At 39.8% G+C, this 23,247-nt stretch overlaps 1 protein-coding gene across 1 annotated transcript in view; it reads right to left on the bottom strand.

Moving 5' to 3' along the window:
* XRCC4 (X-ray repair cross complementing 4) overlaps positions 1-23,247 on the bottom strand; it is a 307,054-nt gene that overhangs the window by 105,638 nt on the left and 178,169 nt on the right. The window contains exons 5-6 of the mRNA XM_065406751.1: positions 21,134-21,286; positions 20,007-20,113 (exon numbers count right to left, since the gene is read on the bottom strand). Coding sequence (XP_065262823.1) covers positions 20,007-20,113; positions 21,134-21,286 — 260 coding nt within the window. The remainder of the gene's footprint in view (positions 1-20,006; positions 20,114-21,133; positions 21,287-23,247) is intronic.

Below are 23,247 nucleotides of genomic sequence, written 5' to 3'. Positions count from 1 at the left end.
AAATGTATGAGGAGAACAAACTCCTCTTTGTGTATTTTGAGTTCAGAAATTTTATTATGATAGCATTGTTGAGTTCCCCTGTGTCTTTACAATTAGAAAATACATATACATTATTATTAAGGCTCCATATGGAGGCTTTAAACACTCACACACTCCTTCATAGCAACATGGCTCCACTGGTAACACCATAATAGGGAATCCCCCTTTGGCCATGGTGTTTTCTAAAGAGGTTCTACTGAAAAACTAATATAGTCTTTCCTGTAAATTGTGTGGGTATGGAAAACTCAGGGGGTGGATGTGCATGCTCTACTAACCCAACCTACACACAGTCTCATCATCAGGGAGAGATGATATTAGTTTCCATATTACAGGGGTTAATTTACTCTAAATAGCTGTGAACTCCAAAGGGAAAAAAACAACCATTTGGTGCAGTGTCCATCTCACAACAGACCTGCAGAAGTTATGTGAGATGTATTCAATAAATAGTGATTTAGGATTAAGTGCTTCTTTTTAACTAATTACTCCAATAACTGCTGCTACATTTTTAAGGAAAGAGGAATAAACTCCTTATAAATTGCTTAAAAGAATAAATCAGAGGATTAGAACCAGCAGAAACAATTTAATTCAATAGACTCCTCTATATTGAGGGGAGAGGGGGGGGGAGAAGGACTTTCCCTGAGCACTTGTCTACAATGAGAAGGAAGGGATGAGTTTCCACAATATAAAGCAGATATTAACTTTAGTGAAAGAGTATTATAGAAACTTAATATTCCTAATGAAAGGATATAATAGGCTCATTCTGGGACACGGTTTGCCAGAGAACAAAGGCAGTAAGCATCTATTATTTTATAATATTGGAAAAATTTACAAAATGACATTTACTGAGGAAAATGCATGTGATACAGGCTACACAGAGATATGTGATAAAGTTTCATTAAAAGTAAGATTGGAATAGAATGCCAAAACTTATTGAGCCATATTCTGGTTTTGATCACAGTACGTGCACTTAGAAACCACTGACTTCATTGGGTGTTGATTTAAAGCCAGAACACGACTCTATGTAAATTGTATGTGCTCGGAAAATATATTGAACCATTTGACTTTAACCTTTTTCCAAGAAAGGAGAAACCTGTATAACCATGGCTCAGTGAGTCATTTTTTTTCTTCTTGGGCAGAAAGTTGTGGGATGAAGTCCTACACAATATTCCAGCTTTTACCCAGGACCAATACCACCAAAAAGCACAACCAAGGTCCTGTAACATTAGAACTTTTGTCCTGCAGATAACGTTAAATCAATATTATTTCTGTACATCTTTGATGACTTTCTAAAAAAATGTTCAAGACCCCATGCCTGACTCCTTTCACTGGACCATATTCTAACAATCCTATCACGCTGAGTAGTACCTTATTTCATGAGTTAGTCCCATTAACTATAATTGGATCACTCATGGAATAAGGTACTATTTAACATGAATAAGGGTATCAAAATCAGGTCCAAACTGAGTAGGAGATAGCTCTGAATGTCACACCCACCATATACTCTCCGATAAATGCACTCTGTCTCACTCAATAAAAAAAAAAAAAAAACACTCCAATGTCCAAGGCTGGGTGTGAAACATTGCTGTTTGAAAATGCCTTCATGGCACAGTTAGTAGTAAACACATTGAGCCAGATATTAAGCTGCCATAAGTCAGTGTAGCTACAATGAAGTTAATGGAGCTATGCTGATTTACACCAGCTAAGGATCTGGCCCATTGTTGCAAACTACCCCCCCTATTAAATGCACTACATGAAAATGTCAGCTGTGAGGGATGATCTAGGTATATTTAGTTCTAGCCTCAGTGTATGGGGCTGGACTAGATGAACATTTGAGGTCCCTTCCAGCTCTACATTTCTATGATTTTATAAAAACTAATTTTGTTCAATAGACGAACAGAGATATTTCCTGTTTCCATATTTCCTAAACAAGTAACTGAATAATAGGATTACTGTGTAGATTATGCAAAATTACCCCCTCCCCCCAAACATTTATACTAGTGTGTTAGTAGCTGATTTCTTTTTTCCCGCAGCCTATGAAGTAACAGAGAGGAGGTAAGAGTATTCAGAGAAATTATCTCAAACATTCTATCTTAATTTGTTAATCTGTCAGTAATAAATTCTGTCCATCCCTGAATCTTGTCTATGTGCAGTAAGGAAGATTATGATGGTTTCTAGATTGCCACTAACCATACATTCTCACAGTTATTCCATTTCAGGCAATACATCTTTTTCAAGCTTGAAAAATGTCAAACTGAGTTGTTTGACCAAAGGTTAAAGATCAGTTTTAAGAGGACATTCCCTACTGGTACTAAGGGCTTCCAGTTCTTGTAGTTGATATCTGTTTTTCTGCTAGCCTACATGGTTGCACATGAAAAGATTCATTTTATAATCTCTTATTTCAGTCATACACATAAATACTGCATATCCCAATGATTTACTCTCTCAATGGCTCTTTACTACTAAAACACCTGTTATTTTCTCCAAAACTATTTTCACTAATAACAGAACTGTGTTGATCTTGTTACCCAAGGATATCAAAAGATAATAAAACAAACTCTTCTATAACAGGAACCATGTTCAGATTCTCTTGATATAAATCACCATCTAAAGCAAGTAATCGAGCATGATGCTTTCCCTCAGATTAGGATTTTAAAATTTGTTGGGTTAATATTTAAAGCAGGCATGATTTACAAATGAATGCTGTTTTACACTTTTTAATCATAACAATAGTGGTAAGGACAAGCATATGCAATTCAACGTTGTCACACAAGAGTGCTGGTAAGAGTCTGTTTTTTATATTTCCTGACCCTGTTTACATGACATGGGTCAGGGGCTACAAAAGGCTATGCCCTGTCATAAGGCATGGGTCAGTATCCATTGACTCCAGTGGCTACAGTAACAGGCTGGATTTACTTTTTTCTATAACTTCATATTTTAGCGGGGGGGGGGGGGGAAATAGTTCCCAGTCACATTAAAGTGCTATATACATTTTGTGTTATTTATTCCACTTTGTTTAAACAAAACAAAACAAGGAAATGTAAAGTTTTTCTCCTTTTTTCAAATCCTTGTTCATAATCCACTTCTTCCACAAAGCTCTGGCAGTGATCTCACCAACAACAATTCTGTTCCTCTCCGCATCTCATGCATATTTGCCTATATTAAGCTTTAAACATCTTGGGAGGAGGGACTTTGTACTCTTATGGCTTTGATAGTCCACGCCAGTAGAGCTAGAACCCCATGGAGTAGAGAGTGGGTGTTCATGCATGGTGAAAGCACTGGGGGCAGTGCACAGGGAACTTGACTGATTCAAGGTTACCCAGCTGCATTGGAAGGTTCTGCTGCACAGGGGAAGCCCTAACTTGAACTCACCACAGTAATGTCCTTCAAGGACCTTGTGTCAGTGGAGGATTGAACATAGAAGAGATCCATTCTGCCAGGCTCTCTCCTCTCCACCCTCCTTTGCACAGCTTCCACCCACCTGGACCTTTGGGCTTGGGTGGGGGAGGCAGCGAACCGTCCCCCTCCTCCCACTAGACTTCTGGGAACTTATGTCCCCTTTACATATCTTCTCAATAGTCTGTAGCAGGAGAGAACATAAGAACGGCCATAGCGGGTCAAACCAATGGTCCATCTAGCCCAATATCCTATCTTCCGACGCTGGCCAATGCCAAGTGCTTCAGAGGGAACGAACAGAACAAGCAACCCTTGAGTAATCCATCCCCTGTCATCCAGTGCCTGTTTCTGGCAAACAGAGGCTAGAGACAATCAGAGCATGGGGTTGCATCCCTGACCATCTTGGCCAATAGCCATTGATGGAGTCCATCCTCCATGAATTTATCTAGTTCTTTTTTTAACCCTGTTATAGTTCAAGACATTATTTTGCTTGGCATCCTTCAAATAATAGCAATTGGCTTTTTCTTTCCTGAAGCTACAATGGGAGAGATGACTGCTCCTTTTCCACAAAACGATGTATCCACGCAATTGTACTGATGAATCCTGTATTGACACCTGAAAGCTGAGCAGAAAGTCCTTAGCTGTTTTAAACAACTTTGTTACACTCATGTGATTAGGTTCATGGTTTTCTTGGATACAGAAGATCAGAAAGATTAAATACTGTCACCAGGTGAGAAATGAAGCATCCATAGTTGTTCAGTAACCCAACAAAGGAGCATAATTCACTCACACAAAGCTTCCACCTATAGCCTTGACCTTACTGACACCTTATGAAGACCACTGACATCCATCTTATGGTCTATATACTCTAAGGAATGCTTGAAAAACTCTTATTGTACTTGAGAATTCTCAGTGATAATCCTCCAACCGTTGTCATGCGTCACAGATGACAGAATCCTGTCTTGACTGATGGCACAAATTTGCATTCACCTTTTGGTCTGATGACGCAAATACGTCCTTGACTTGCAACAGTTGAACTGAATGTCCAGTTTAATGATTAGCTGTCTGGTGATGTCTTTCATGCTAAGCATTTCTTCCTTGAAAATTAGATTTCAGAGATAGGCAACTAAGTTCAAGGTCTCCAGTTTCTCCACTTTCAAATCACCTCCACCTCAGCCCAAAAAGAAGAGGCAAATGTATTCCCTTCACCATTGCTAAAGGTCTTCACCACATCCTGGGTCCCTGGAACCACTTCCCATACGTCTTTGGGTGCCAAAAGTCCTAACTTTTCCTTGAATATGTAAACCTTAAGGGCAGGAGCAACAGAGGAAAGAGCTTTTCTACTCCTCTATTTGTGAAAAGGGAAAAGTACTGCCAAAGAGAGATTCATTTGCATGGGCTATCTACCCACAATTCCTGAAGTGACACTTGGTGAGTCATAACTATACATGAACTCAGATTTTTCAGGGTATTGGAAGGGGAGATTGGAGAGGGAAAGAGCTCTTGTTTTATAGCAAAGAGCTCATTTCCAAGCAGTCAGGACTCTACTCAAGGGTCCTAAGTGCTCTTGACTCCTCTCCCATGGGAACTTCATTGCAAGAGATAATGTGGACTGAGGACTTTGTTGCAATAACTGTCATAGAGGACAATAGAGCTGAGTGGATTTCAGTGAGGCCCTGCCTACCCAGCACCTTATTAAAGATAAATTAAGGAGTTAGGTGGTGGCGCCTCCCGCGAGACCATACAAGCAGCTCCAGTGGGACTGGAGACAGACCTGCAAAGACACACTTGGACTAATGCTACTCATTGATCCAAACTATGTGGGTTTGGGTGATGGTGGGTGGTGTGGCCAAAGGACTATTATCGTTGGCATTCTCACTGGTGGCTGGGAAGGGAGTTAGAAGGACTACGGTCAAAGTTACTGGAAGGAGTGGGAGATATTTTACTTTTTGCATGCATGTATATTCTATTGTTGTGTTTTCTCAAGCTTATGACTGAGTTCCCTGTCCACTAATAATGATTTTCTTGTTTGTATGCAAGTCTCAGAGTGCTTGCAAGTGAGAAAGTCGTGCCTGTTAAGTGTTAAGGGCATCCAGGGAGGGTGCCTTCAGTTTTCAGAGGTTTCAGGATGGGGGCTTGAGCTGGTTTAGTTATTTGTCAAGACATACTGAATCTGGCTGAAGGGTTACACTCGGATGCCACTTTTCCCTGACAACTTCCACAGTGCATTTATCTTTAGTCAATGCACAGATCTGTGGTATATTTTTTTAAAAAGTGGACAGCATAACATAAAAATCAACACAAAGAACACTATGCTGATTGCATATGCATTTGTATATTTCAGTTAAAAACCCTCTGATTTTTAAACCTACCCAAAACTGTCACACTTTATAGTTTTCACCAGAGTGCCACGGAAACCACCATGTCTTGCCGCAGAATGCAGGGTCAGCTTACCACAGAGGGTACAGGACCTTGTCTATCAAACGATGCATCTGACATAAGTGATACTGCAGCTTATGCATCCCCATTCATCCAAAGTGGTTGTACTGCCAATAACAAAGGTGTTATCTTTGTTATTGGCCCTCCTGTGACAGGCCCTCCTGTCCTCCTGTGACAGGCCATGTCAAGATCAGTGTGCCTGCCTCATTTCCCCTCCAATGGTTCCCAGAAATAGTCTACACAGTCTTTGACTATAAGTAGCTCTTGTAGCATTACTTTATTACAAAAGAAAGCCCTGTGTGTATAAACCACACAAAATTAAGTCCCCAACAGTTCATCAATGTACAGTCCATGTGTCTCTCACCAGGCTTAGGCTTTCTGTAGCTCCAACATTTCTCACCATGCCTCATCCCAGCCTTGAGATATCTCTTGCCCTCTGGTTTCAGCTATCAGGCTCAGAGAGCCAGCAGACACCTCTCTCTACTGCTCTGCAGAGCTTTCAGCCCTCTCCAGCCTTCTCTGGCCATGGCTCTCTGGCACAGGAAGGTCAGTAGGTATATCCCTCTGCTGGCTTTCTGGCAATTCCTCCATCTTTCCAGCGATGCCCTGTAGGGCTTTCTGCAGGTGTCCCCCCCCCCCCAGGTAACTCTTTGTTCTTTCTGTTTCCCACTAGCCCTCGTGCCCTCTTTTAAGCCTAATAGGGGGTGCCAGATGACCAGTCACAGGTGGACTGACCTCTTCCCTCTTAAAGGGCCAGAAGCACCCTGCAACAGTAGTCATACTTACTGAGAATCTGTAATGAATACTTGGTCTAACATAAAGCCTAATCCAGTCAACTGAAGTCAATAGACTTCTATGGTAGTTGGATTAGGCCTGTAGTAAGACTGTGTGAAGTCATTTCTTCTTCTTCTGTGCTATTGTCTCTGTGTTCCTCCTGGCCCTAATGAAGGGATGTAAGCACTTTTTCTTAACACAACATAGTTTTATAATTTTTTTAACTCAGCTTACCAGTATCAGACTGTATTGCAATCCCTTTCTTCTTCTTCTTCTATATCTCTTTTTATCACAACTGCTGTATAACACAATTGTTTCAGAATGAGCCAACTGCCATCTTGGCTCCTGAATAGTGGAACTTAAAAGCAAAATGTCAGCTATCTATCTTGTGGACTTCTGCAGATGTTGAGGACCACATCTTCAGCTGGTATAAGTCAGTATAACATCATTGTCCAAATTATACCAGCTGAGCATCTGGCCCCAATAATGCTGCCAGGTTCTTAACTTTCACAGTACTGTTGGGTGCTGTAACAATACGATTATAACTAAACATTTAATGATGTATATTTTTTTTGAGGGGAGGGCTAATTTATATTAATCAGTATGTTCTATTCAAGGAAATGGTAGATGGCAGAGCTTGAAGGTGGCATCATATACGTTTAAGGAGCTTTTTGCTACATAAGACCATGAATTGAAATCAGAAGGATTTAGTAAATAGCTTCATTGGGGGTGGGGACAGCATTTTTAATCTTCTATAAAATGGGTCATTTTCTGCTCAGCTACCATACAAATAAAGTAGTGTTGTTTTGTTGGGAATTTTGGTAAGCACACCTTATTACACATTATAAAATTAGTTAGCACTGGGAATTGTGACTCAGATTTGCTGTTGTAAAATGAAGGAACAGGGGCTTGCAGGCAGCCTACAATTAATCATATTTAATGTAATTGGTGAGTAAATGGCAGATTCTAGCCAAGGAACAAGTAATGAATAGAGTGCTTTTAAGACTAATATGGACCAAAGAGCAATGTTTAAATAAGTGTTATGATGCCGGTTGATGCACAACAAGCAGTATAAACCACACTTTATAGTGCAAAGATAAGCAGGTGATTTTGCCAAATGCCATAAACTGCTGAGCTTTGTTTAGCACTGTGCAAAAACATAAAATAAACTGTTATACATTGTTACTACGTTATGCCAATGAAAGCAGAGTCAGGTAATTACTATAAACATTTGACCTGTAAAATAGTATGGTTTAATTTTTTTTAACACACTGGCAAGTAAAATGATTGTCAAAAAAGCTTCTAGTTCATATTATACTCCCAATTAGTCTGTTTCAAATAGACTAAAACCACATGCCAAGGCTCAAGAACTAAGATGATAGTAATCTCACAGTTAAAATTGCTGTTTCTTTGCTCTCTGCTTGAAGAAAAGTACTTTTGTTAATAAAACTAACAAACTATTTGTGAGTATTTGATAGTTTTCCTCTGCTATAGAAAAGTAGGATTTGAATGAGATAAATTAGACTCTCATTAGTGGAGCTCTGTGTTACAGGCTGCCTGAAGGGTTCCTCCCTTTTCAATCCCTGATAATGGTGCAAATTAGATTCGCTGATATAATTTTACGTGCGTGCCTTCAAATGGCGACTAGTTGCTTCATTTACATTTTGTTTGGCTGTCACGTATGCTGATCAGTGATGCAAAAACCTAGCATCTCAGGTCTCACGGAGGTGTTCCAGGTCTTCCCCTTTGTGTTGGCAGTGACATTTCTTTTAAAACACCTTCTGGGAAATGACTTGGTGTTTTTATTACACAATTCTTAAAGAGAAAAATAAAAGCTTCAAAGGTATTTCTTACCATCAGAATTAGGAAGTTCTTTTTTAAAATTAAGAGCCACATAGTAATACTTTTGTGCATTGTTATAAATGGGAGTGATAAAGTTACAAGTGAAATGTTTGGTTAATGATACACATTTTATAAAAACTATGTAAAATAACTGAAGGTTTTATATATAATTGAAGAAGTTAATATTTGAAGAGGTGTATTGGGAATTCAAATGTTTTTAACAGGGAATAACTGTCTATTCTTATTTATTCATATTTTACATGTTGGCATCTCTTGCTTTAGTTTTTATGCTTAAAAACCTTAATTACTTAAGCTTTTTTCTTGATATACGAAAGCAATTGGACACATAAAGATACAAAATTTTGAGGAATAAGTAGCCCCAGGACTGCAATATACTCTTCTGCTAGAATAATTTAAGGTTAAAATGGGTTAAGTAGGTTGTTTAGACTATGCTGGCAACTATACAACTGTTAAAGAGAGCTATTCTTTCATTGGGAAATATTTATTTTACTGTTATTAGAAAATATTCTTACCTTGGAGACACGATAGTTGAGAAATATACATATTACACTCCGAAGTACTAACATATGTAAACGTATATGCCAATTTATCCCATTTTATTTAAATTATGCCCTGTGCAATCTTGAGTGCAGTTGATAGACACTGTCTCTCTATAAAGGGCTTGTCCTGCATTCCTTGAAACCCAAAACTCCCTGGCCAAATTAAAAAAAACCCAACAGGTACCTAAAGTCACTCCATATATAGGCACCTCAGTAACTGACTAGATTTTCAAAAGTTTTGGGTATCCAACAGCTCACTTAGGTGCCCAACTCTATGTACCTAATTTTTTTTAAAATCATAGTCCCAGAAGTGTGTCATTGGGAGTTTGAGTGTCTGAGGAATACAGAATTAAGCCTAAGGGTTTCAGCATGTTGGTTAATCCCAGGTGAGCTAAATCAATCTAATAACTCCCATCTGTGAAAAAAGAAAAAACATTTATTAATTTATAATTATGAATTGAGTTGGGAATGTGCAGAAAGATTAACCCACCTGCCTATAATCATACTTTGCCTTATACCCATCATTCTTCAAGCACAGCTCAATTTCTAAAGCAGCACTTAGCAATGTTCAGGATGTACAGACCTATATTATCATTCTGTCTGACCATATACCTGCCAAGTGGAGACTTAATTCATCCTTAGTGAAAGATATCCAATTTCTGGAATATATATTATCAAATACCAGAGAATGTTTTGTGATAAATCCAAACTGCCTTTCCACCCGTAATTTGTGAAGCTTGGAATCTCGTGAATTAACTCTTAGGTATTAATAAAGGCTTTGGACTTGTCACATTGAATATGTGATACTTGAATGAAATAAACAGAACAGATAAGTAACCATGTATAAATACATTTGATTCTATTTCTCTTTTTGATTTTAAAAAGCAGAATGTGGAGTTTATGATGCTCTTGGTTTGGCTTTGTGTCTTTTTCTTCCTTTTAATGTATACAGTAAGTCAAAGCGCTAATACTAATAAAGCCACTGCTGACAATTCCAATTTTGAAAAGTGCTTCCTTCTTGTAAGGTTACACATCAGTAGATGTTTTTCAAAAGAATTGTTATACGAAATATAACGTGTGACTGCCTGGCACAAAGGTTTTTGAAGAAACAGTTTCTCCTTGGAGCACTTCTGTTTATTAGTCAGAAATGCACACTCTAAATATGTCACATTTACCCCTAGAAACAAATAGGAAATAGCTAGGAGTTTGTATAACAGAAGATGAATTTAGAATGAATTTTACAGGGTAGCAATTTTTGTTATTACTTATTGCTGCTGGACCATTTTATTTTAGAACCCTTTTTCCATGTTCACTATGTTTTACAAAGCTTTGGCACCCAACCTCGAGTGTGTGCATGTCATGTTATGCAGATCTAGGGAAAGTGCCCTGTGGAGAGCTTTTCATCATGAAGACGAAAGAGAGCTTCCAGGCTTTCCAGCATGAAAACACTGTACCTGCTTTTCAAAGATAGAAATTGTCTGGTAATGGCAGTTACCAGTGCACCGTGGCATCATGCCAAACCATTCATGTGGATTTTTTTCATCACTAAGGACTGACATTAATTAAAGCTTCCTTTTAAAAATTTAATTTATCTACTTCAGTACTTCACTGTCAACATCTTTTATACTGATGTACATGCTGCTTCTTTGAGGATAAGAACTAATAATCCTTGGGACAAAGAGGGAACTAATTTTATGAGAGAACCTATCATCATGGATGAGAACTTAAATTCAAAACCAGTAAAATGAGCTATACAGTAAAAAGTTGAAGCACATTAATGGATTTTGGGTATAATCTAAACCCAAGTGAACGCAAGGGAACCTTTCCATTGACTTCCGTGGGCTTTCAATCAAGCCCTTTGTATAGAACAATTTTCTTTATTATAATTATTGCATGTATTATGGGGCTTTTGAGTTCATATACATTTAAATGAAGTTTTATATATATCGCCTATTGTGCATCACAATACCAACATTTTTCTTTATTGTCATGTTTCTATTATTCTTATTTTTAAAGGGCTTCTACAGCAAATGAACTATATAAATTGTACTACAGTACTTGAGTTAGAAAGATTAAACAGATATTTTGGAGCGGTCTGAATAAATCACCTTCTTCCAGGTTTACTACTCATTCACTGCATTGGGGAAGAGCATAGAATAAACTGACAAATTCAAAAATTCCCATTAATCCTTTCTCACTCAAAACTTTATAGTTTCGCTTTGCAATTATTGCAATAGGTAGAAAAAGATAGCAAAACACTTTTCTTTCTATGTCATTTTTGCATAACTTGCAATCAGACTTTCATCTACCCCAAATCTATGCACAAAGAGGCATAGACTTTCTAGGCTAGTACAATTTGGATATTCATTAAAATAGTCACTAAATTCAAAATTTGAACTAAAAATTAGGAGTATGCTCCATTTCCCCCCTCAGCTTCTTTCAACTGGCCAGAGGTAAGATGCCTATTCCTCTTTCCTATTTTAAGCACTGATCAAAATTCACTAGAAATAATCTCCCCAAAACTTTTAATTTGCTTGACTCATTAGTAATGCTTGGCATTTATATGGTGTTTCCCACATCCAAAGCACTGTATGGATATTAACTAATAAACCCTCAACATCCTTGTCAGGTAGGTGGATAAATATTATCCCTTTTTACAAATCTGGAAACATATGGAAAGATGGAGTGACTTGTCCAAGGCCAGTATAAATACATCGTAAGAGATTATTAGAACTCAGGACCTCCTGACTTCTAACCCTATACTCTCAAGCCACCTTATCTGATTCTTTTCTGATCTATTAGCCCCAATGTACAACCCTTCTAAAATTGACAAAAGGGCTTGATTGAACATGACCTTATAGATCAGTTCAAGGAGAGTGTTCTATGCATAAAATATAGTATGTGAGGAAGCACAAAGATGTTTGTTGGATGAGCAGGTAAACTGGTATCAAGGATCAGAAGATCTTGTTTGGAAGAATGACTCAGAGAACACAAAGTCTGGCCTGGAAGTTCTTTACTTTGTGAGAAAAATCAGGATAAAAACAAATGGAAAACACTGATTTCCACAGTTCTCTATCTGAAACAGGCTATACCACAAGAGTCATGACAGAGCGCATGGAGTCTAAAAAGATACCATATCAAGGATAAATATTAAAAATCATTGTTTTTAAATTTGCAATCAATGGCAGGCATTATGTTCTTCCACCAAACTATAGTTGAGTATGCTGCTCTTTAAAAGGTCCCAGAAACAGGATTTTCTAGTCTGTGAAATCTAGTCTGGCTTTGTTGATTGCATCTCATATGCAGCCTTCTTCAACAGCTGAAAATAAAGGTTTTATCCAGTTGCTCAGGATTATAGAACCTTGCTATCAGCTCTTCTCAACAACTCTCTAACTCAAGAACTGATTCTTCCCATTGATGAAAGGATACTTCTGCAAGTGCTAATTCTGTCAAAAAAAAACAGAGCTGCTCCCTCCGTTCTTGGAACATGAGTCCTGTTCAAGAGTTTAAGGTTTTTCAGATCCAAGGTTTTGATTCAGACCCAGGTCTACTGTAAAACAACCCACTTGGACCAGCACTAGCACTCAGGAGACACACAGTGGGTCAGTACATTTTCAGTTCAAAATTCTTTGTGAAGTATGACTTACGGCTAGGTCTTTCTGGCTTCATTCTTCCAGGTCACTCTCAAATAGAGTCAACTAGTGCCTAGAAGAGCCATTAGTACTGTTGTGTGCATGTGATATGCTAAAGGAAAAGGAAAACTACTGACCTAATTTTCATTCACCCTCCTAAAAAAAAGTCATATTGCTTCTTTATTTGAATTGCTCTTTTATTTTATTATCATCTTAATATAGGCAAAATTAAATATATTCATGGAAGTACATCAGGGTTGGATGTTAGAATTCAGTGAGTTCATGTTTTTTTGCAAATACAAATGTAAGTGAATATAAAAATAGACACTGAAATAGAATCTCGGCAACTAGTGCTTTATTAATACATCTGATCCCATAATTTGCATACAAAAATCAATGGCCTCTCCCCAATTTTCTGAAATGTAACAGGGCAGTGCTGTAGTTAGATGCTGGGTCTTCACTACAATGTACTAAGCTTTACAAAATATACTACAGAACATTTGCTAATACGAACCAATGTAGTCACAACTAAACTACAGTTATCAAATAAAATGTTGTGATTAACTATTTTGCTTATTTGCTTACTCATAAAATTCAGTAATCCACAATGGTTCTTTCAGTCATCTCTGCAAATTATTGATGTTCTAGTAGATTTATTCAACAGCCTGCAATAGCTCATTCAGAGATTAGGACTTTCAATTATACCACAATGTTAATATCGATATAATAAGGAATGTACAATAGAAGTGACAGGTGGATGCAGAGTAGGCTGTTTTCAACTGTTAATATAGCTATTTTATATTAACTCCTTCCCTAATGCAACATTTGGAACAATAGGATTGAGAAAAGAAAATACCAAGTTTGTGAAAGCAGCACTGTGTCTGCATTTTGAATCAAAGACCTGGTGTACTACACAGATGGGAAGCAGTTTTACAAATGTAAACCCAAAGTGCCTCCAAATGTCAGGTTACAGTTGAAAGTAGATTTTCACTACAACTTAAGGAAAATGCATCTAAAATCAAAAGAAAAATCTGATTTGCTTTATTTAAAACAAAGAAAAGAAAAGAAAAGAAAGGACAAACCAATTCTAATTACATCTTTTTTGGGGTGGGGTGGGGAGGGGGAATCATTTCAGCTTGAAATGAATTAAAATGACCAAGTTCTAAACTCCTTAAAATAGGCTTTAAGAGAGAAGCCCTGACAGACGGCATTTTAACAGCAGCAGCACAGTTGGGTGCTGTTATAATAGACATTTTTTTAATAACTTGGATCAAAGCTTAATAACCAGCAGCATCAAGCCATTGGTGGCTTGGACTACACAAGAGAACTAATTAAATGTAAAGGGCCATAGCCTCAAGAAGGCACAACATGTAATCCCCAAAACAGGAACCTGAGTGAGAGGGCTGAAAACATTTGCACTTTACAACACTGGAAAATGGCAAGATGCTTGCTATTATTTATTTTGGGCATTAGACTAAGTTTACTACGACTGCCTCTAAATGTGTGCTCATAAGCAAATTCTATAGAAATTTACAGGAAAATCTGAGGATTCAGTGGATACAGGTTCTTTCCATAGAGTTGCCTGTGTGCTGCAGAATATAAGCTTCCATTTAAACATGATTGTAAACCCTGCTCAGAATGTGGAGCAGTTACTCCCATAAGCAGTTTCTCTGATATCTGCTTATGGGAGTAGCAGTTCCCCAATGTGAGTAAGGGGTTCACAATCCAGACCAAAAACATATTTAGCCCTTCTAGTGAAGGAGATTGTGTTTACACTATAAATCAGTGCACTATTGTCTCGTTTCCTCCACAACCAGCTAAATAGGATAGCACCATCAGAGATCTGAACATCCCCTTTCCATTCAAAGGAGCATCACTTCAAAGGAGTGCTTGGCAAGTTATGTTGTGCTCTGGATTATCCGTGTCTAGAAGGTGGGCTAAGGCACCAGGGGTATGTGTACCCCTGAGGGTATGCAGAGCTCTTCCGGGGGTACATCAACTCATCCAGATATTTCCCTAGTTTTACAACAGGCTACATGAAAAGCACTAGCGAAGTCAGTACAGACTAAAATTTCATAAAGAAAAGGACTTGTTTATACTGCTCTAAATACTATACACTGAAATGTAAGTACAATATTTATATTCCAATTGATTTATTTTATAATCGTATGGCAAGAATGAGAAAGTCAGCAATTTTTCAGTAATAGTGTGCTGTGACACTTTTGCATTTTTATGACTGATTTTGTAAGCAAGTAGTTTTTAAATGAGGTGAAACTTGGGGGTAAGCAAGACAAATCAGACTCCTGAAAGGGGCACAGGAGTTTGGAAAGGTTGAGAGCCCACTGGAAGGGGCTGAAGCTTCCTTGTGGGCCTACACAGTTAGTCTCTGGTAGAGCTCACGGATTCTGTGACCTCCATGACTTATGCAGTGGCCAGTGCGCCTGGCCAGAGGGCAGCTCAGGCACCAGTCGCTGCTGGGGAAATCTCAGGGCACTGCGGCCCACTGCCCAGCAGCAGCAGAGTTTGGGTGTGGGGGGGGGCAGGGAATTGGGGCACGGGATGAGGTGAGGCAGACTCTGGGCGGCACTTACCCAGGGGGCTCCCTGGAAGCGGCAACATCCCCCTCACTCAGCTCCTAGGCGGAAGTGTGGCCAGGCAGCTCTGTGGGCTGCCTCCGCCCAGAGCGCCGGCTTTGCAGCTTCCATTGCCCATCTGCTGCTGCTGAGAGGGGAAAGGTGCGGAGCCAGGTAGGGAGCCTGCTGCACCATCAATGTACTTACATATTATTATTATTTATTATTTTAATTACCATGCACTTAGGAACCCTAGTCATGGACCCCATTGTGCTAGGTGCTGTACAAACAGAACCAAAAGGTGGTCCCTATCCCAAAGAACTTACAATCTAAGTATCAGACAAGAGATGGACAGGGGTGGCAGGTTTGTAGAAATTTTGGTGGTGCCCAGAACCTGACCCCCCACAAACCCCACCTCCCACCTTCCTAAGGCTCTGGGAGGGAGTTTGGGTGGGGGGAGGAGGTCTGGGGTGCAGGCCCTGGGCTGGGGATTAGGGTGCAGGAAGGGCTCAGGGTGCAGGCCCTTGGAGGGAGTCTGGGGTGCACACTCTGGGATGGAGCTTGGGTGCTGGGTGTAGGCTTCAGGCTGGGACAGGGGGTGGTGGTGCAGGAGGGGGTGAGGCGTGCAGGCTCTGGGAGGGAGTGCAGAGGACTGGGGTGCATGCTCTGGGAGGGAATTTGGGGGCAGGACAGGGTGTGTGGGAAGGGGGGGTGCAGGCTCTGGGAGTTTGGGGATAGGAGGGGGTGCAGGGGTGAGGGCTGTGGGGCTTAGGATGAGGGGTTTGGGAGGGGGCTCAGGGCTAGGGCAGAGGGTTGGGGTGTGGGGTGAGGGGTGAGGGGTAGGGCTGGGGATGAGGGGTTCATGATGCAGGAGGGGGCTCAGGGCTGGAGCAGAGGATTAGGGTGCGGAGGGGATGAGGGCTCTGGCTGGGGATGAGGGGTCTGGGGCGTTGGAGAGGCTCAGGGCTAGGGCGGAAGGGCAGGGTAAGGGCAGCCTACCCCGCCATTAGTGGATGGGGGGCACTAGGACCCTGCGGCAGCAGTTGATGCGGGGAGCTGGCAAAGCAGAGTCAGCGTGAGCTGCAGGCTCCAGGGCCCGGGGGGGGGGGGGGAGGGAGCACGGGGGCAGCAAGTGGGGCCGGGGGACACTCGGGGGAGGCGTGTGGGGGCAACAGGCGGGGCCGAGGAGAGACCCAGCCCCAAACATTAGTGGAGCCGGGCCCCTGGGCCCTGAATATTGCTGGAGCCCGGGCACCACGGGCCCATGCAACTCCCCGCCCCTGGAGATGGATAGACAGACAGATGGGGGAACACCAGGAAACAATGAGACAATATTGGTCAGCATCATAGGCAGTGGTCTCAGCACACCAGCAGCCTTAGCACTGAGTCAGTAAGGTGCCAGATTCTCATCGCATTCACTGATACCTAATAGCTTTGTGAGCAATAGCAATGAAAGTGACCACAATATTGTAAATTTCTCCTGGGTGCAGTTGGAATTCTATGCACTTCAGAAACAGCAAGTAAAACAGAAATTCATTCTTCCACTACTGGAGTGCTTTGCAATGGAAGGGGAGACTCTAGTCTTCTCCTTCACCAGTGGAGCATTTTTCAGTAGCACCACAGTGAAATTTGCAAGACACTGGTCTGTATAATACAGCTGCTACTCAAAAGCTATTGCGCCCTTATGAAACTGATGATCTTCTCATTTTGTGTCTGCTACATTCACCAACTCTCCAGGTACATTTCCCACTCACCAGGGACAAATGGGTGGATTTTTGCAGTCTAGAAGTAACATGGAATGTTTTATGAAGCTATACTTCTCAAATATATCTGAGGTTTCTTTGTTTGCCTTATATTAATATGCCTTCTAATCCAACCATAATTGTCACTTTTTAAAACACAAAGTGTTAACTTAATGTTGTGCAAATTTGAGGAAAAATGTTTGGATATTTCTGTTGATGCTAGCCAAGAGCCATGAATTAGGCACTGCAGTTATAAAATATTCTATAGATCATGTAGGCTTGCACTGTCCAATATTTTTATTGCAAACAATGGAAAGACCTAGATTTCTACATGTTATCAAACTGTTGCAAGGAAGGGACCCTGACACAAACCTCACTTGAATTTGTACAAGATGAATACATCTTATATTTTGTGGAAGATACAGGAGCTTGTTTCATTCTATGAGACTACTGTTACCCATGCAATGTTAAATTCCAGATCTAAATGGGAGGAAAATGTAAATAAATAAATAATTGAACAGGATGTAATAGAGAGACAGAGCCTGGAGTACTGGGCCTGGTGCAAAACCTGATGCCTCAACCACAAGCTGTGAGGCAAAGTCAGGCCATGTATTAAAGCAAATGCTTACAAGTTCACTGTCTGATACATGAACTTAGCAAAGTTGCCTCTAACATTGCTAAAACATAGGTGTTCCTAAGAAGTACTAGGCACTAGATATTTACATAAATATATTTCAGAAGGCTAGTATAGATACACCCCAATCTAGTACAAGATAAGATCGTTTGATAGAATAATCATAGAATCATAGAATACCAGGGTTGGAAGGGACCTCAGAAGGTCATCTAGTCCAACTCCCTGCTCAAAGCAGGACCAATCCCCAGACAGAATGTTGCCCCAGATCCCTAACTGGCCCCTTCAAGGATTGAACTCACAACCCTGGGTTTAGCATGCCAATGCTCAAACCACTGAGCTATCCCTCCCTCGATGAATAACATCGAGGTCTGCTGAATTAGCAGTCTGCGCTCTCTGCTAGTGCTGATAACACCAGAGCTCCAAGGACAGAAGCACTAAGCAGCTGTAACAGCTTAGGAGCCTTGACAGTGCTGCAGCAATATTCCACCCCAACTACACAGGAAACATAAGAAAACGTTATTAAAAAAGTAAACGTAGGTGTTTGCTCCAAGGAGTGGGTGTTACAAGGAGAAGATAATACAGTCTGGGAAAGCATCATCTTTTAGGCCTAAGGTCTATAGAGCCTGAAGGTGGACTGTGTGCATCTTCCCCTCTCCCCCCAAACCTCATCCCTGAACCACTCACCTCCTCCCTAGGGTTCATTCAGTCCCCACCCATCCCCCAGCATAGATCCCTGGAAAGGTGAAAAGGCTTGAGTAGGGCACTGGGAAAGGAGGGAAATACTGCAGAGGCATATGTACACTTCTTCCTTGTGGGAAGGGTAGACCATGCATGGAGGAAACCTGTTGTGCCCAGAACCAGGAAGCATTATCTGGCCCCAAGTTTACTAGATGTTCAGTGTCACAGAGTTAACAGTACTATGAAAAACTTGACTTTTTAAACGCATTACTTTGAAACTGTTTGTTACCTGAACATTATGTTCATGTTATTTTCTCTGCTTATTCACAGAAAGCAATTCTGAATATATCTGACTTTCACAGGCAAATGGAGTGAACATGTTTCATAGCTCAAAAGATTATGCACGTGCTATTCTCCCTACAAATTCAGGCATCAAGTTCAGTCTCTCATGCTGGGCAGTTAAAGGAAATGCTAGACAGATGTCTGTCATAAAAACGCTATCTAGCAGCTTAATTATTACTGGATCTAGCAAAAAGTTGATAACTGAAGTCCTTTCCCTTCTCCGTGCCATTTTACTAAATGAAGTATTCCTCAAGACATTGTCTGTGCCACTGATGAAATACAGATTGAAAGCAAATAATTGTCTATTAAACAGATACCTTACCACTACCAGCTAGTCAACAGAAAATTATTTCTTTGGATAGTGTCTGCACTTCACATTGTTTCTTCACTTAAATGCGTGCTACAAGGCTGGCTACTTTCTAAATCTATTATCTATGTCAATTGTGGTAGAAGGTCTTCAAAAAACCTGTACACCCATACTACAGAGTTGGAGACTAATCACGTTATGGTGCTGAGAACCTCAGCTCCCACTGAAGACAACAAGCATGTGCACTAAGTCAGTTATCTGCTTTTATCTTTCTTTGATTATCTCGGGTGAGAGAAACCATAGAAAACCAATAATCCTGAAGGGAAATCCTTAAGTATGTGGTACCTGTCAGTGTAAGGCAGTCTTTATGCCCTGACAGCATTCCCTCTACAGAGAGTAGAGGACACACAAAGCTGAAAATGCATATGATGCAAAGTTTTATACAGTGTATTGTGAAATGGGCAATCCCTATACCATGTACTCCCACTTCTCCAGTCCTAGGCAGATTATTCAACTTAATTTTCACACTCAACTACCTGAGGCTAAAAGCATCCCAGTAAATTTCAATGAATTCTGCTGGATGTTATAAAAATAGTTTTGCTCCATTTGTGCAATACAAAAATAGAGCAAAAAACTCTCCTGATTGAAGTTAAAACCATTTTTTTTAAACAGACTATGAACTGTTAGCAATTACATTTTAAATCACAGCAATCTTCACGTGTTCATAATGATTCCTGGAATTTAAAATGTAATTGTTGACAGTTCACAAACTGTAAAATGGCTATTAGTTATGCAAAGTATGTAATTTCTCATTTCATAAACAATGACATTTCCTTCATTTACACTACATGCTTTTTAAAACTTCCTTTCTTTAATTTGAAACGTCAGCATTATACTCTGCTTCAATAGAGGGCTATTATTTTAATGCATGTAAATTGACTTGTCACAAAGCAATTTGTCAGGTAGTGTTTTATCTTCATTATAGTTTATTCATGTAAAGTAATTGGCCTACTCGTGATATCACCAATAAGCACAACATATTCTATCTTACCTGATGCTAATGTAGAGGGCTGTGCTAAATTTTCACATTCCTCATCAGTGCTGCCATCATAATCTCTCTCTCTTTCAACAGCAGTTTGGACTGTAGCCATGCTATCCCTAGAACAACAGAAAGGTAATTTTCCATCTGCTATTCCTGCAACATAGCTGCTATTTCTACAGTACTTTAAAGACAGAGGTCAATACTAGGTCCCTATCCTAAAGAGTTCACAACTTAGATAAACAAACTAGATAGATAATGTCCTAAAAGGAAGTGGAGTCAGACCGGATTAAAACAATGTCACTGATTTAACGTGTGTCTCTTGGCAGTTCCATGATTTTTTTGGTTTGGATTTTTTTTTCCTAAGTAAATGTTATTTGCTTCTTAAGTAAATATTTCCAATCACCTCACTATTAACACTTCTCTAAGGAGGAAAGCCATTTTGGAATAAGAGAGTTTTTAAGAGGTACTTGAGGAACTAGTGGAGGCAGGTTGGAGTGGGTCTGGGAATCAATTGTACTCTGACACAAAACACTATCCATTTCCACCCCCACCCCCACCAAGAAATAATTTCAAATATTTTAGGAAACATTTACAGTTAAGTAAATCTCTGTATTCAATTTTAATTAAACACTTCCATTGAAGCCATACCACTCACAAACTTAGCCCTGGTCAGTGCTTAGATAGAAGACATTCAGTGACACCCCAGGTAGTGGCTAGTTGACTCTTCCTTTTGAGTCTGCATTTAACAAAGCACCCCATAACATATGATGGGGCATGTGCTGTTTGAGGTGCCAGCCAAATGACATTCCTCCTGCAGATTCAATTCAATATGGGGTTGTTTCTGTCCTGAACTATTGCTTCATGTAACCACAGACTGCTGAAGAGTTGCCCAAGTAAATTCCAAAGTTGGCTGCTCTTCAGAGATGAGTGAAGTGTCCCATTGTATATTTACTATATTGTATTTAAAGCACTTCGAAGCCTTTAAAATCTAAAGAAACTATATAAAGATGATTTATTAATTGTTATTACATTGAAACAATGGTTATACCACCATCTATTAAAACTTAGTAAATACAAATGAAACCTATGTATGTGTCAGGCACGACAACAAATACCTTGGGCAAATTAACAAATACCTTGCATGTGTTGTATCCTCTGCAGGTTCCTGAGCTTCTTTTAACAACTTGTGTAAATTTCTTATCTTTGCTTTCTTTTCATTGAGCACAAGAATAAATTTTTTGTAAAGATCTGCCTCCAGTTCTTCTTTAGCTTCCACACATTTTTCCAGCCTAAAACATAACAATAGTTAATATCTTCATATTTTACTAACAATGTACTATAGTAACACCAGCCCTCCTAAAATGTAATTAGGAAGAGAGGTACATTGGAATGGTCATTATGGATCACTCCAACTGAGTAGGAAAGATAGGAAATGTGGCAAAAGACCTCCTTGGCTTAACCACGAGATCTTGCATGATCTAAAAAATAAAAAGGAGTCATAAAAAATGGAAACTAGGACAGATTACAAAGGATCAATATAGGCAAACAACACTGGAATGCAGGGACAAGATTAGAAAGGCAAAGGCACAAAATGAGCTCAAACTGGCTACGGAAATAAAGGGAAAAAAGAAGACTTTTTATCAATACATTAGAAGCAAGAGGAAGACCAAGGACAGGGTAGGCCAACTGCTCAGTGAGGAGGGAGATACAGTAACATGAAACTTGGAAATGGGATGCATTAACAGGTGTGTTGTGAGCAAGACACGAGAAGTCATTCTTCCGCTCTACTCTGCGCTGCTTAGGCCTCAACTGGAGTATTGTGTCCAGTTCTGGGCACCGCATTTCAAGAAAGATGTGGAGAAATTGGAGAGGGTCCAGAGAAGAGCAACAAGAATGATTAAAGGTCTTGAGAACATGACCTATGAAGGAAGGCTGAAAGAATTGGGTTTGTTTAGTTTGGAAACGAGAAGACAGAGGGGACATGATAGCAGTTCTCAGGTATCTAAAAGGGTGTCATAAGGAGGAGGGAGAAAACTTGTTCACCTTAGCCTGTAAGGATAGAACAAGAAGCAATGGGCTTAAACTGCAGTAAGGGAAGTTTAGGTTGGACATTAGGAAAAAGTTCCTAACTATCAGGGTGGTTAAACACTGGAATAAACTGCCTAGGGAGGTTGTGGAATCTCCATCTCTGGAGATATTTAAGAGTAGGTTAGATAAATGTCTATCTGGGATGGTCTAGACAGTATTTAGTCCTGCCACGAGGGCAGGGGACTGGACTCGATGACCTCTCGAGGTCCCTTCCAGTCCTAGAATCTATGAATCTATGAATCTATAAACTGTCCATCTAGTCCAGCGTTTTGTCCCCCAAAAAGGTCAATAGAAACTGCTTCAGAGGAACATGAAAAAAGCCCTACAGTAGGCAGTTATATAATAATCCGCCCACAGTGAAAGTTTCTTCCTAACCCCTATTTATTAGAGGTTAGCTTATGTGTAGACTATACAGACAGCTATATGTTAGATATCAGAGTTATTTAGATTCAATGGTGAATTCAGCATAGCGTGTATAATTTAGAAGGATACTGAGCTTATAAATAGAGAGTTATGGTCAAGTTCCATGGGCCCAAAATTTAAGCCTACTCATTCTGATTTGCACTTTTAATGTATATTTATTTACAGGAAAAAAACACGCCCTCCAAACGTGTAGAAACTATCTTAAAATTCCAGCTGATGTTCTGGGCTACCCATACAGAAGCACTTAATTTGTCAGGATTCCAGAAGCAGGTGTGTATGTTACATGAACATTTGCCCACTCATTGTCCCTTTGCTCCTCTGAAGTCTTTGTTCCTCTGGTGAAGCAGGATATTGAAACGGATTCAGCAGAACCACTGAAGCAGGATTTGTGGCCATTTCAATTTCCTACTGGCATACAAACAACTATAATGCTAACAAACCCTACGTTGTGGTGTTTGTTTTATTTGAGTTGTATAGTGACATAGCTGAGATTTTAAGATACTTGCAGATACTAATTTTGGAGAGCGAATGGCTTTTTCCCCCATTTAATGTAAACTACTTTTTAGAGGGATACCTAATTCTATATGTGAAAATCTTAAGAGTTCTGCTGAATGACGTCTTTGCAATAGGGTCATCCTCAAGTTTTTATATGGTATCTAAATATAAGGGGGTTTGTTTGTTTTGTTTTTTAAATAAAAAATTGATTGAGCTTAAATTTCAACCAAAAATCTAAAAATCA

The sequence above is a fragment of the Emys orbicularis genome, chromosome 6 (assembly GCF_028017835.1).
Source record: "Emys orbicularis isolate rEmyOrb1 chromosome 6, rEmyOrb1.hap1, whole genome shotgun sequence".
Lineage (NCBI taxonomy): Eukaryota > Metazoa > Chordata > Testudines > Emydidae > Emys > Emys orbicularis.
Note: the sequence above shows the minus strand (reverse complement) of the source record. Positions and strands in the feature narration are given on the sequence as shown.